Here is a 13,845-nt window from a genome sequence, read left to right as displayed (position 1 = left end):
ACATACTGGATCCTTGTTAAATAATAACTTTAGTAGGAAATTTTAGATAACATGAAGAATACAATTTTTTTCTATTAATAAAATGTTAATATTTACTTTCTTTTTAATGTTTAGTTTTTTTCAACTTTTAATTTTTACCACTCAGAGACATGGAAATACATTAATTATTTTTATTTTATTTATTTTTTTGTTTTTAATTCTTTTTTAAAAGAAAATAGTACAATCCTTATTTCTGTGAAATTCAGTGTTCTGATTTTTTTTATGATAGTATCCACCTGATTTGGCTCAGGAATTCACTGACAGAAGTTTACAAATTTTCTGTAAGGTTTATGGTCTTATATACAAACTGTAGTCACTCCTGTTTCAAGAATACTTAATTTTATTCAATTATATTGTATACATAAGACCTTGTCAGATATGGCTCAGGTAGAATTATGAATTTATGTATGAAAATTAAATAACACTTCCTTTACTTTTTGCATACTTTATTTAAAGCATAAACATTCAGCTCATTTTACTGTTTCTTTTTTGTTTTTTCCCAGAACGACCAACATTTCTCAGGAGGCCAATTAACCAGGTGGTGCTGGAGGAAGAAGCTATAGAATTTCGCTGTCAGGTGCAGGGAGATCCTCAACCAACCGTGCGGTGGAAAAAAGATGATGCAGATCTGCCACGTGGAAGGTAAGACCATCGTGTGGACCATTAAATGACCAATGATTGATTAGCAAAGAAAAATATATGCAAAATTCTACCTATCAGACACTTTGTAGTTTGTATTTTTTTTCATGGTACCGGGGCTTCTGCAGGAACCTATACCCTCATTCCTTTTTTGTTTTGTTTTGTTTTGCTTTATTTTGAGATAGAATTTTACTAGGTCACAAAGTTGCTCAGCCTGGGACTTGAGATCCTTCTGCCTCAGTCTCCCCTAGTGCTAGGATTGTTGCTGTGTGCCATCACCTTCAGCTTCATACATGTAATTTTTATATATACAAGCCAGATAGCTGCTATTTGCGTTTTACAGTCACTGAGGCTTTTGACATCACTCTTTCAGTGAACATCCTCATTAATGCCCATCATTCACTGCATCTGTTAACCCCCAGTACCAAGAATGGTGGAGGAGCTATCCTTCTCGTGTCCCCTGTAAATGTACCATTCTCTTTCTGCTAAACTGTTGCCCATCAATCCCACTTGCCTCCCTTAGCACCTGCCCAGTTTCCATGGTTTTTCTTCTACACTTGATGCCATCTGCCTTCTTTCTACGCCCAAATCACCTCTCTCCCAAGAGGCTGCTCAGCATGGCTGACTGCAGGCCCTGGAGTAAGGAGAAGCAACAGCAGGGGAGCAGAGTGAGTCAGGGGCATCACTGCCTCCACAGGAGTCTGTGCTCGGGAACCTCCTGTCACTGTGTCCTGTCCTAGCTGCAGACACAGTCTTCATCTCCTTCCTCTCCTTCCTCTCCTTCTCTGCCCAAACCATAGAACTCTCTCTCTCATTTATCTACAGAATCAAAAACTGTTTAGCATATTTTATACAAACAAGGTTAAATTTTTTCTTTCCTACCATTTTCCCACTAAGCCCTTATCCTTTGTGCACAAATAAATCATTCAAGTGACTTTTTTCCACTATCCAAGGAAAAAAATCTCTGTCTTATATTTGTTTTTGCCTTTCTTTATGTCTGCTCACTGAAACTGCAGCCATCACTCCTACTACACATGTTACCTACACAAAATACTGCATCTTACATTTTTATGTTTTTTCCTCCTAAGAAACTAGGTTTTACTCAACCAATAGATATTAAGCGTATTTCCACAGAAGCAGCTGTATGCCTCTTGATGTTTTCACTGACACCACTTTAGATATTATACTGAATTTTTACATTCACTTCAAAGTCTGAATTTTGCATATCCCTACGTCTGTGCTACTCCAGTGTAGCTTCTAAATTCATCAGCAGCCTATTTTCAAATGGAGCGAACGTTTTAAGTAGTCAGATGACTTGTTCTTTGTAGCAATGAAGTACTAATGCAGTTAATTTTTTATAACAGGGAAAGCCAACTCTGTTTTGTTTTGGTCACTGCTGCTTGTTTTCTGCCCTCTGACAGCAAGCATCTAGCAATGTCACTGTCAGAAGCTTGTGAATTTGAGGTTTCTACTTTCTCATGGCAAAGCAGAGTAAAAAGGAAGCGGTTTACAGAACTGACTTGTTACCATTCTTTATGTATAGCCAAAAAGTTTCTTTAAATTTAAGAGCGCGTAATAATAGACTTTTCAATGTTAACAGAAAACTAATAGATTCATTAAATATAATAAAATTACTCTGGTGTAGGCAGTGGTTAATTTTTGATTACTAGAGACGATTACTGCCCTCCCCCTTGGGGTTTTTGAAACCAGGTCTTGCTACGTAGACTGCCTTTAAACTCACCAGGTAGCTCCAGCTGGCCTTGAACTCATGGCAGTACTCCTGTCTCAGCCCCACCTAATGCTGGATTGCAGGTGTGCTCCACCACATCGAGCCAATTACTATCTATTCTAAAATAACTTTTAATTTTGGGTTTATAGGAACATTGCAACGTTAGTACAGACAGTTTCTGTACTCTCAGAACCTAGTTTATCTTATTGCTAATATCTTATGTGATTCTGTAATAGTTGTTGTAACTATTAAAACATGCTGATATATAATTAAAGCATAAACATTATTTGAATTTCAGCAGTTTTTCATTAATATTCCACTCTTTGTGCTGTAAGACTTAATCCCAGAAATGTATTTAGTTGGGTAGCATAAATTATTGCATTTACTTGTCATGGTTCTCTTGACTCCTCTGATGTGCGACAGGTTCTTAGTGTTTCTATTTTCATGACTTTGACATCCGTGTAGAGAACACTGATCAGGTAAGTTACAGAATGTGTGCCAAACTTGAATTTGCCCAGCGTTCTTTCCTGATTGGGCTGGGTTTATGTGTTTTTAGAAAGAAAGCCACAGAGGTGAAGTGTTCTCCTTGTACTAAAATTAGGGCTGCATGATAGCTATAGAAAAGTGCTGTTAATCTGGGAAGACAGATTTGTTCATAGAAACTTATAAGAGCCTGTTGCATTTTAAAATGTCTGTATTTCGAATGAAGGTAAAATAAATCATACTAAGTTGACTTCTCCATGTTTATTATAGGCGTTGTCCTACACCTGACAATTTTAGCTGTTACACTTCTCTCCAAATCTTGTTAAATTCATTACAATGAAAGTTCAGATAAACACAGACAAATCAAACAACAACATATAAGCTAAATTTTCAGATTGTTTGTTATCAGGATCTCTAAAGACCAGGTTTAAATTTTTAAAACTCTCACCTATGCTAACTTTCTTTAACATGTTTTCATAGCTTTGGCCTTTATCCCTCTATTGCTGGCATTATTCTGTTGCAGTACAGTGTGACCAGCTGAATTTTTTAAAGCACTACACAAGTAGAAGTGCTGGGTAAGCTTTAAATCATTACATTAGAAAGGCTTAGAGCAAGGATCAGTGCCATATAAAAATTGAGGTCAGTATTTTTATCACGATAGAAGCCATGTACTTTTTCTATTCCCAATCTTTAAATGATATTCCAAAGAAGCTTATTCATTCTAAAATGTGTGTGTATTAGCATAAGCTTCACTTATGCATAATGAAGGGGGAAAGACACTTCTTTACTTGGTGAAGAATAACAGTTATGACTTTTAGCCAACTGTAGATGAAATCAACAACATTGATTCTATTACATTATTTAGGCTTCTGACAAGGGAGATAGCCATTGTTCTTGTATGAGCAATTGGTGTGGAGGATGACATTTCTTTGGCTTAATGCATAATGAAATTTGAATAAGGTTGCGTGGTGGTTCATGCTTAACACATTTATAGTAAAGCTTTCTAGGGCAGCTGCGTAGCCTGTAATTACTATGTAAGTAATATGCGACTATTTTTCTTTTGGAGACAAGAAAAGCTTTTCAATTCCAGTTTAAATTTATGAAATGCTGTGATAGCTATTTAAACCTTCAACACAGAAGAAGTTATCTGTGCCAACTTCTCAGTAACCCGAGATGAATTAAAGGAGTACTTTTTTTCCCCTTACAGGGAAAATTTTTTAAATAGTACCCATGTGCCTCTCTCTTTTATTTAGCCTTAAATCCCTGACCCTTCTCAGTAGCTACTTTAATGAAGTTACAATATATTCTTGGTAAGTTGTAGTGAAAACATTTCTAACTAGACTGTTTCAGGGAGGTAGAACGTACAGCAAGTCTAACAATACCTCTTATCCCCAGCCAAGCAAAAGGTATTCATGGGGACATTTTTCACAGGACAAAGGAAAAAATTTGAGAGGAAGCTTCACACTATATATGCACCTATGAAAATGTTAATAAAATGTTAATTTATTGCAGAAATTTTTGAAGGTATTACAATTTTTTAATGACTATTTCAGGAAAGAAAAAAAAATCAGTGCTTTTTTGTGATTATACTAAATAAAGATCAGTGTATGCTTTACCAGAAGAACTCAATGCGTGTGCATTGGATTAAAGCAACACAATTTTATTTATCAAAGATAATAATTTAATGTACCAGTTTGAAAATAAAATGAATAAGGAGAACTAAAGGATAAGGCATTTCATAGTTAAAAATTATGATGCTGGTTTAAAGCATAATTTTTAAAATCATATTTTAAATTATGAAAGATGAACTTTCAGGTTTACCAACATGTATAACTACCTATTGCATTAAAGTGTCCACTGCCAGTTTGTATAAGTCAATCATTTATCAAATTAAAGGTACTGCTTTTGATGTTTTTTAATTTTACATTAATGAGACTAGGCAATTTGGGAATGTATGTATTGAATATTAATGAAGATAAACATATCTAGAAATAATTTTTTCCTTAGGTACATTCTTTAGACAACCTTAAATCTTTGTAATTATTACTACTCTTGATGACCAAATGCCTTCAATATATTTTCCCACAAGTGTTTTAAATGAAAGAATTTGCCAGTATTTATAGGAAATGAAGCAATGTTCCATCTATGGAATACTTCATCACAGTATAAAAGTATTACATATTCTTATATCAAAAATATGTATGTGCCAATGTGCCATGAAAATATCAAATATGAACATAGTTAAACTTAATAAACTTATAACCAAAGAAATAAAATTAATGTGTAGCAATGCTACAATATTCTGTTCAATCACATAGTAGCAAAGAGAATTTTAAAAATACCTCTCAGAATTTAGGTAAAATGTAGTCTAATTAGTATGATTCCAATTTCTTATCTGACTATCTCAGCACAATTTGCATTTCATTTAATTATTTGTAGTCTTTAAAGAACTCTAAGCTGTAGATTAAACACCCTTCATCAATCATATAATTTTCACCATATCATTGCTAGCTTTAGAATCTTTTTATCCATTTTTATTTATTTCCTAAACTAACTCTAAAATGACACTAACTTCCTAAAGAGGGATCTACAGTATAGAAAGGAATGTTCATAATAGCTTGTCAGAGAGAAAAGGAAATAAAGTATGCCATTTACATTCTTATGTATGCCTGCAAATTCTAAATGGAGTTGATGGCTCGCAATAGTGATATAATTCATGAATATTTCATAAAACAGAAAAAGGACTAGAGACTAAGTATTACAAGATATATAGTGCAAAATTCTATCAATTTTCCTGAACTCACTGACAAATTCCTTTTCTAAAGTGTGAGTCTATTTTAAGAGTCTTTTAGAGTTTTTAGTTTCATGAAATGTGAGATGCACAGTAATACATGATTCTTTAAGAAAAGAAGCTGAATAGAACCACTTATAATTCTCTTTTGTAGCACTTTTACCCAAAGTGACTCCTTATACTTAGTCCTCAAAAAATGTTCTTACGTTAATTGTCTTGAAGCTCTATTGTTTAGAACCTGTGCTTCTGGTATCCATGGGCCCATGGGCTCAGTTGCCCTGCTGAGGAGGTCAGCCTTCTGTAAGGATAGTCTGAACCTCAAGGCTTTTATTAAATAACCATTGTGATAACCTTTGTGATTAGATTGGGTGATGATTAGACAATTAAAATGATTTTTAGAAGGAAGGTGGAAATTAAGAATGAGATGAAAGCAGTGTATATAATACATTGTAAGTGACATTTTAAGAAATAGATTGTTCCTTAAAAGTCTTATATATAAAGAAGTGTGTAAATACAAATTCTGTATCTTTTTTTACTAGACAGAAGTCTTTGCCGTTTCTATCTGAAAAAAATATTACAAGCTGCAAAGGCAATTACTGAGGGATCTTTTCATTCAGATAACAATAGCATAAAGAGTATTTAGGCCATTGCTTGAGATGTTGCACTTTATACCTTATTCTACCAGTGTTTGATCATATATCTGTTTAGTTATACCCCCAAATTCTGATAAGACTGTTCAACAGACTTCTCTACTATTAACTAGGAGTATGATCTTGAAGGAGATATTGAAGCACTTTGTGTTTTACATTTTCAGTATGGCAGCTATTGATTACCCTATGCTTTGATTCAGTGATTCAGGGTGAATAATTATATACTATATTCTAAATCAAAGGAGTCTTAAAATGATACAACTATGTCAAGGCATGGTAAACATTGTGCAATGGATGTACATCCAAGTTGTCCCAGTTTTATAAATCCAACTGTTTAGTTGCATGTACTATTTATACAAATAGCTACAAGGAAAGAATGGTTAATGATAACAAGTGGGAAGTATTCAATTTTTGTATGATTACTACACATTCTCCTTCCTTTGGAAAATAGTTTTCATAGGAACATAACATTTTATTTATTGAATAGATATAATTTTTCTTAAGTTATATTGATTACTTTATAAATTTTGCTAGCTTGTTTGCCAAGCCAGAAAGTTGCTACCCACTTTTCTAGCTCTGGGAAGTTGTATATCCAACAGGTACTGTGGCCTAGCCCCACTGAAATCATATTTCCAATTTAGGACCTTTACACTGCAAGCATTATGCTGTAGCATTTCCTATTAGTAATCAGAATACCACCAGTTTATCAAAGGTTTATGTTAGGAACAAAGTGAACATTCTAGTGGATTTACAGTGTATCATGGCCTCTGCCTTATATACATATATATATATATATATTCTAAATTTTAAAAAATATTGTTGCAGCATATTACTCTTATTTGAGAAATGTAGAAACAAAGTTTTAAGAAATTGTTTCCAAGGTCAAACATTATTAAGTGTTGTGGTTAGGATTTGATTTACCATCTACCTAATGTGAAATGTATATTTTAAACTGGTAAACTACACAATTGTGTAATTGTTCATTACATATTTGGGCAACTTGTAAATTATGTATTTGAGATAAAATTTTTAGATAATTTATTACAGACACTAACTAGGGATTATTACATAGAAATACTCTTTGGTGTTATAGTTAATGGTAATTTAGAGCAATTTCAGAATCTACACATGTAAAGAACATGGCAGTCTGAAAATTTAACCTTAGAACAGTTTAAATTATCTTATTGGAGACTGAAGATCTAGCTTTTGTTTACAAGTAGGAGTAATTGGAAACTTTCAGAGGATTGCCAGAATGGTACTTTTTCTGTGTTTTCATCAAATAGGTGCTAATAGTTACTGTCAACACAAAACTAATTGCCTCCTAGAGTGGGGTGTGCATGCTGCCTGGTCCTGTGACCGCGCTGGCCCATCTGTTGAGCCTCTCAGCCTAGAAACAATGCTGGAACAGGCATCCAATTTGGGTGTTGGCCAGTGGTCAACTAACAATCTGGAAACTACTTGGGCTATGAAACGCATTGAAGTCCGAGATGCTTTGCAGTCCATTAACTGGCAGCTCTTCTGTTGTGTGTCGGCAGAGCCAAGAGCAGGTGCCAATTTGCGGAGCAAAAGGATCTGTCTGAGTGCCACCTGTCAGTGGCATGTTGGTATTGCCCAACACGGGAGCCAGTAGGTGTGGATTTTCCATCAATGTGTGGCATGTTAGAGCATTGTTCATTTAGGCTGAGGTGCAGACCGGGCTAACATGCTACCTTATCCCAAACCACAGGAAGAGATAGGTCTTTCAGGATGAAGTAACCAGATGAGATAGATGAATGAGTATTTACTATTTATGATCCTTTCCCTTGTTCCTAGGTTCTTACCTTAACTGTATATAAAGTCTAAAAATAAAAAAGTTATGGAATTAAATATATTTAATTCAATTTAAATTTAGATTCAATTTAAGTGATGTTTAGTAATACCATGTTTTTTCAAGAAAATATATGATCGATATTTGTTATTATTTTTTGATAGTTGAATTATAATACTATGCTAAGAGATAAATTAATTCTTAGGACATGAGTGTTCTTATTCCAGATCTACTGTAATTTATAGTGTTATTTTAAACAATGCACACACCCTGTTTGAATACCAGAGTTCTCATCTGCAACAAATTGGATGGGTTCTGTGGTATCTAAAAATTTATAAATGATTTAAGTCCATGGCAATGAGTGAAAACAATTAAAGAAGCATAGTAATACTTTTTCCCAAGTAGGAAAAAGAACAAAACCTTGAAAATTGAAATACTTCTAAAGAAGAAAACTAAAATTATTCATACACCCATTTCTAATGAGCCATTTTTTTAATATGTTGCCAAATTTCTAGGTGTGATGGACATTTTTAAAATTCATAATTGGTCTTTGCCATGTATGCTCCATAGGCTTTTATTGAAAAACCTCAGTATTTATTCAAAAGCATTGTTTCTATTACATTTTCTTATAAATATAATTTTAATAAATGATATTTACATAGGCCTTCTATAAGACTAAACATTTTATATTAAAACTCTATTATCCTTAGAACAACTCGGTGATGTAATGTAATTATTACCTATACAAATGTGACAACAGATACACAGAGAGTGTAAGTATGCCAGTCGCTCACCTAAGACAGACCTGGGCTGTCAGGATCATATTCTACATCCTAACCACTGACTTAACAGTAGGAGTTAGTAATATTTTTCCATTTTTTTGCTTCAGACTAAAGGTTAGGAAAAGATAATCTAATATACACTTGCCTAGAAGTATTATATAGTCACAAAACACATTTGCATAATGAGATGTGTATTAAGTATTTTATAATTTTTTATATGACAATAATTTGTCATCAAAAATATATCAATCCATTGTATCAGAAATAAAATCAAATCTATTGCTTTTGAATTATCTTTATCTGCATATTTAATGAAAATCTACATTGTTTTTACAAAATATTTTAACCTAACATGTTCTTATTTTTTCCTAATGTATCAAGGGAAAAAAAGTCATCAGAAGCCAAATAAATGCTTGCTGAAAAAGTCAAAAAATATAAGTATATAAATCTAAAACATAAATTTTTTTAGTATATATGAAATTTTTCTCATCTTTTCATCTTTGCCTGCCATATTGCTTGGAACATTGAATTTTCAATTTTTTCATGTTTTCTTGATAATGTTTAATTAAAACAATTTCGTAGACAGTTATGAATTGGTAGGCAGGATTGAGTTATTGAGTTCTAAAGTTTATATTTCCTGATATACATATACATCTATCAAGTGTCTTGGTTACTTTTCTCCCATTGCTGAGGCAAAGTACCTGAACCCAGAATTAAGGAAGGAAAGGTTTATTTAACTCACAGTTTGTAGAGGTTTCAGGCCATACTCAGCTGGCTCTAAGGCAGACTGGTGCATGGCAGAGGGCAGCAGTTCATAGAGCTGGAAAACAGCAAAAGCAGCAAGAGCAGAAGGGAGAAGCCATGGTGGTGGGGAACAAGCCTCTTTCCCTCCCTTATTTTGTATGCAAACTACCTGCCCCAGGGTGGGTATAGCTGTCACACCCATAACCTTAGCATTGGACCATGGATCTATCAAAAACTCTAGAAGCCCACCCGATGACTGCATGAGGCTTTGCAGGGGGTCATCTAGACATAAATCATCACATCAAAGAATCAAAGAATAATTTGACACCAAGAATTACCATGACATGATATATGTGTAATATATGTTAGTGTCTGGAGGAGATATAATTGTGAGACTAAGAGACAGAAGTAGGAATACTTTGCAAGTATGCCCTGCTGTACTACAGTAAAGTTGTTTATTGGGGAAATCTGTTTTAGATGTAGTATTAATTCATTTGAGCTTTATTTCAAAGGCCCACATTAAGAGGTGGGAAGGTGGCACAGAAGTATGTGAACTCTACCAAATAATTACAGTATTACTAAGTTGCTTCTGATGTGATTCATTTTATAAATCCATGGGTCAGTACTATGAAAAAAATCTCAGTGTACAAATTCTATGCTTATGAAATATTCTCATTTTAGTACAAAAACTATTATGATACCTTTTAGGTCATGTGCTCAAATGAGTGGGCAGTTGGAGCTTTACAAGGCACAGCTATTGGGGTCCTCTGTTTCCTTGTAATTCGTACAGCAAATGGTACTTGTTATGAAAAATATGTTTGAAGACAATGTGTTGGTAAGCTTTCCATCACTGTGACAAAATACCTGAAATAACCTCCTTAAAGTAGGTAACATTTGTTTTTGACTCACAGTTTCAGAGATTTCAATCCATGGTTGCTTAGGTCTACCATTCTGGGACTAGGCTGGATTATGGCAAGATTATTTCTGTGCTTGGTAGATCAGAGCACTTTACAACTACCAGGAACCAGAGAGAGAAAAGTCCCAAGCATAAAATATACCTCTCAAAGGCATACCCCCAGTGAGCCACCTCATCAAATAGGCCCGACCTTCTACAGTTTCCACCAGTTCCAAAGAGTACCACCAGTGCATGACCAGGTCTTCAATACACATGCTTCAGGATGACATTTAAGGTCCACACCATAGTACAACTATAAACATTTTAACAATCGATCTACTTTTCTAACAACTTTTCTAAATATTTGCACAACAAATAACAGAATAAAAAACATAATTCAGGCCTCATATCTTTAAGATATTATATAAAGAGAAAGAAAATATTTTTATGTTTATTTTGAGTTTAATTTATAGTAAGATGGCAATTTCTTCAAGAATAATGAAGTCTCCAGTGTAGGCTAGTAAAATACTATATTTAAAGAATTATTTAAAAGTAACAAAACACATTCACCAAACATTTCAGTGTGTTGATATTTCAATAAATAAAAAGATGAGTCTGATCTCAAGGATTATAATAAAGTATATGAGATAGTTATGTTATCAAATGAGGCAGGTTATAGAAAACTATGACATACAAAACTCTGGAGTTTCAGAACAATAAAAGATATTTCATTCCCATAAACTCTAGAGACAGCTCTGAAACAGAGATGAGATTTCCATAAATGGAGCTGTACAGACTATTTCATGAGAAGGAGACAGGAAGAAAAACTGTGGAAAGTAGAGGCCAACATTTACAGTTATTTGCCGGGCACATAGAAGAGGGGCACTTGAAACCAAAAAAAGGTTAGATGAGGCTTTACAGGGAAAGCCTTTAATTCCAACTGAAGTGTTTTTGCTGAAAAATTGAAATGGGGCGTCCCTGAAGCACATTCAATAGAAAGGCATCTGTGTGTACATTTAAAAAATTGATTCCTACATATCTATGAAGGGTAGCTTGGCATAGAGGGAGTTTGTAGGTAGGTATACCTGTTAGTTATACTTGTTTGAAGGATAGTTACATTGATATATTTTCTTTGAATATACAAACATGGAGAATAATACAGAAAAGAAGCAAAAACATTTTTGTTCAGTTTAAAATTGATTGGATGTTGGGCCTCCTGGGAAAAGCAACATTAAAATAACACTGAAGTTCATTATTTAGGTGTCTGACTAAACAGTATTGTGCTTATAGAGAATTTGAAAGATTTATTGCTTCATAATTTTTAATCATACAATTATAATGTATAGCACTGTATCCAGGATAGAATTGATTGTCAAAAAAACTTTGTCTCTTAGTTAAAAAGAAAAAAACATAACCAACCTATTATTTGCCATGTGTGGTAAGATGAATTTTAATTTTAGGTATGGTAAAAAAAGAAAAATATACACCTTAAAATTTGTTAACTATTAACGCATATTTACAAGTGCTTTACATAGAAGGAACTTACTCCTCAGAGTTACCTCACAAAACAAGTGCTTTTCTCAACTCCATTTTACAAATCAATACTCTGCTGGACAAATTGAGAGGTCTGAATACAAACATGCTAGCTCCAAAGTGCAGCCTCTTAACTACTATATGGAATAATTCACATCCAATAGAACCTATTTTTTAAAAATGATAACTAAACCTCATAATTTTTGAGGGCCCTCTGCTTTTGTGCCAGACAGTTACAGAATTTAAAAATGATGTATTCAATAGCCTTGAAGGATGAATGCTCTTTTGTAGCCCAGGAAGAAAGTAAAACTTAGAGATGAGAAATAATAAGTTCAAGGTCATGGGACCCATGAGTGGCAGAGCTAAAACCCCAGGTTTTTCTCATCTTAAAACCTTGTGCTCTATTTCCATGTTGGATTTGGAATGCTCCTTGTTCTGCATTCTACTCAACAGCCGCTGACTGTTTGCATTGTGTATCTTACATTACTGAGAACGAAGTGCTGAGATGACTGTTTCTCAACCTTTCCAACTACCTTTGTTGTATTTTCCTTTGATACCAAATATCTATCTCTATGTCTGACATTGTACACTCACTAGTTACATATTTGAATAGAATGTTTCCTCATTGGGGGCGACTTTGGTTTTCTCGTTAACATAGGGACATCAGACATTGTTGGAAGATGACTTTTGTTGGGCAAAGGCTTGGAATGTTGTCAGATATGCTACTATACACATGATGGCTCTCACAGCAAAAAATAACCTGACCCAAAATGCTATGATGCTGAGGTTGAGAAAGCCTGATTTAGTGGAAAAGATGAATCGGGGTATTGTTGTATTAAATGTTACTTTATATGATTTTCATTTTTAATCTTGAGGCACAATAATGGAGTATAATTCAATAGAACATGTTTCAAAGATAACACCTTTTCCTTGTTGCTTTAGATATGAAATTTCTGTGAAGTGAGATTTACTAATTATACCCTGACTGAATTTGACAAAATGTGTCACCATTAAACACAGAAAGAAGGTCCTTTGATTAATGACTTGAGATGAATGTATAATTTTGCATGTTTTATAGAAAATATACATCAGGGAATTTTCCTTTCTATTTCTTGCTCATTAAATAGTTGCTGAATTGACGAAAGTAGTCAAGTTTAAACCTTCCTAAGTGGCTAAGCCTTCATTTTCAAGTAGATGTACCCATGTATAAATTATGTGTCATCTTTAATGTTCAAAACTGCATCTATGAAGATGTATTAAAATTCTAAATTGTTCTATAATCCCATTTTATGGGGAAGATTCAGATGGTGAAAGCAGAAAGAGCCTTTTCAAACTGCGGGACTGGAGACTTCCTAGAGTTTGTCCAGCAACAACAGCCAGGCTGCTTCCATGTTCAAAGATCCATTATACACCAAACATGTAAGCCCTTATTGCACAGGTTTGTTTCTGTCTAAGTGAGTGCAAAATTGGGCTTTGTCTTTCAAAAAACTTCCTGTCTGAACTATGAGCTCTGTGGATCTCCATGGACTTCATTCCTGAAGTCCTTTTCTGAAAGGACATACAGCTGAAGCTAATTACTCTCCAAACACATGGCTGTAAGATATTTCCACTTTTTCCAATCTGATACTGAAATTTCTAATCTTATTATGTAATCAAATTATCTTGAAAGAATGTAAGCCAATAAGATAATTGTGTCTAAATGGGAGGATAATTGAACCTGCTTCCCCACCTTTATTTTTTCCAACTTGCTTCC

The 13,845-nt window shown here is 33.9% G+C and overlaps 1 protein-coding gene across 11 annotated transcripts in view; it reads left to right on the top strand.

Moving 5' to 3' along the window:
• Positions 1 to 13,845, top strand: part of Robo2 (roundabout guidance receptor 2) — a 1,247,873-nt gene that overhangs the window by 1,101,214 nt on the left and 132,814 nt on the right. For all 11 annotated transcript variants that reach the window (XM_013503739.1, XM_005375549.2, XM_013503734.1 and 8 more), the window contains exon 5: positions 543 to 681. In XM_013503739.1, the coding sequence (XP_013359193.1) occupies positions 543 to 681 (139 nt within the window). The remainder of the gene's footprint in view (positions 1 to 542; positions 682 to 13,845) is intronic.

This window comes from Chinchilla lanigera, unplaced genomic scaffold, assembly GCF_000276665.1.
Source record: "Chinchilla lanigera isolate Chin_1 unplaced genomic scaffold, ChiLan1.0 scaffold00006, whole genome shotgun sequence".
Lineage (NCBI taxonomy): Eukaryota > Metazoa > Chordata > Mammalia > Rodentia > Chinchillidae > Chinchilla > Chinchilla lanigera.
The sequence above is the reverse complement of the archived record's forward strand: the minus strand, read 5'-3'. Positions and strand labels throughout refer to the sequence as shown.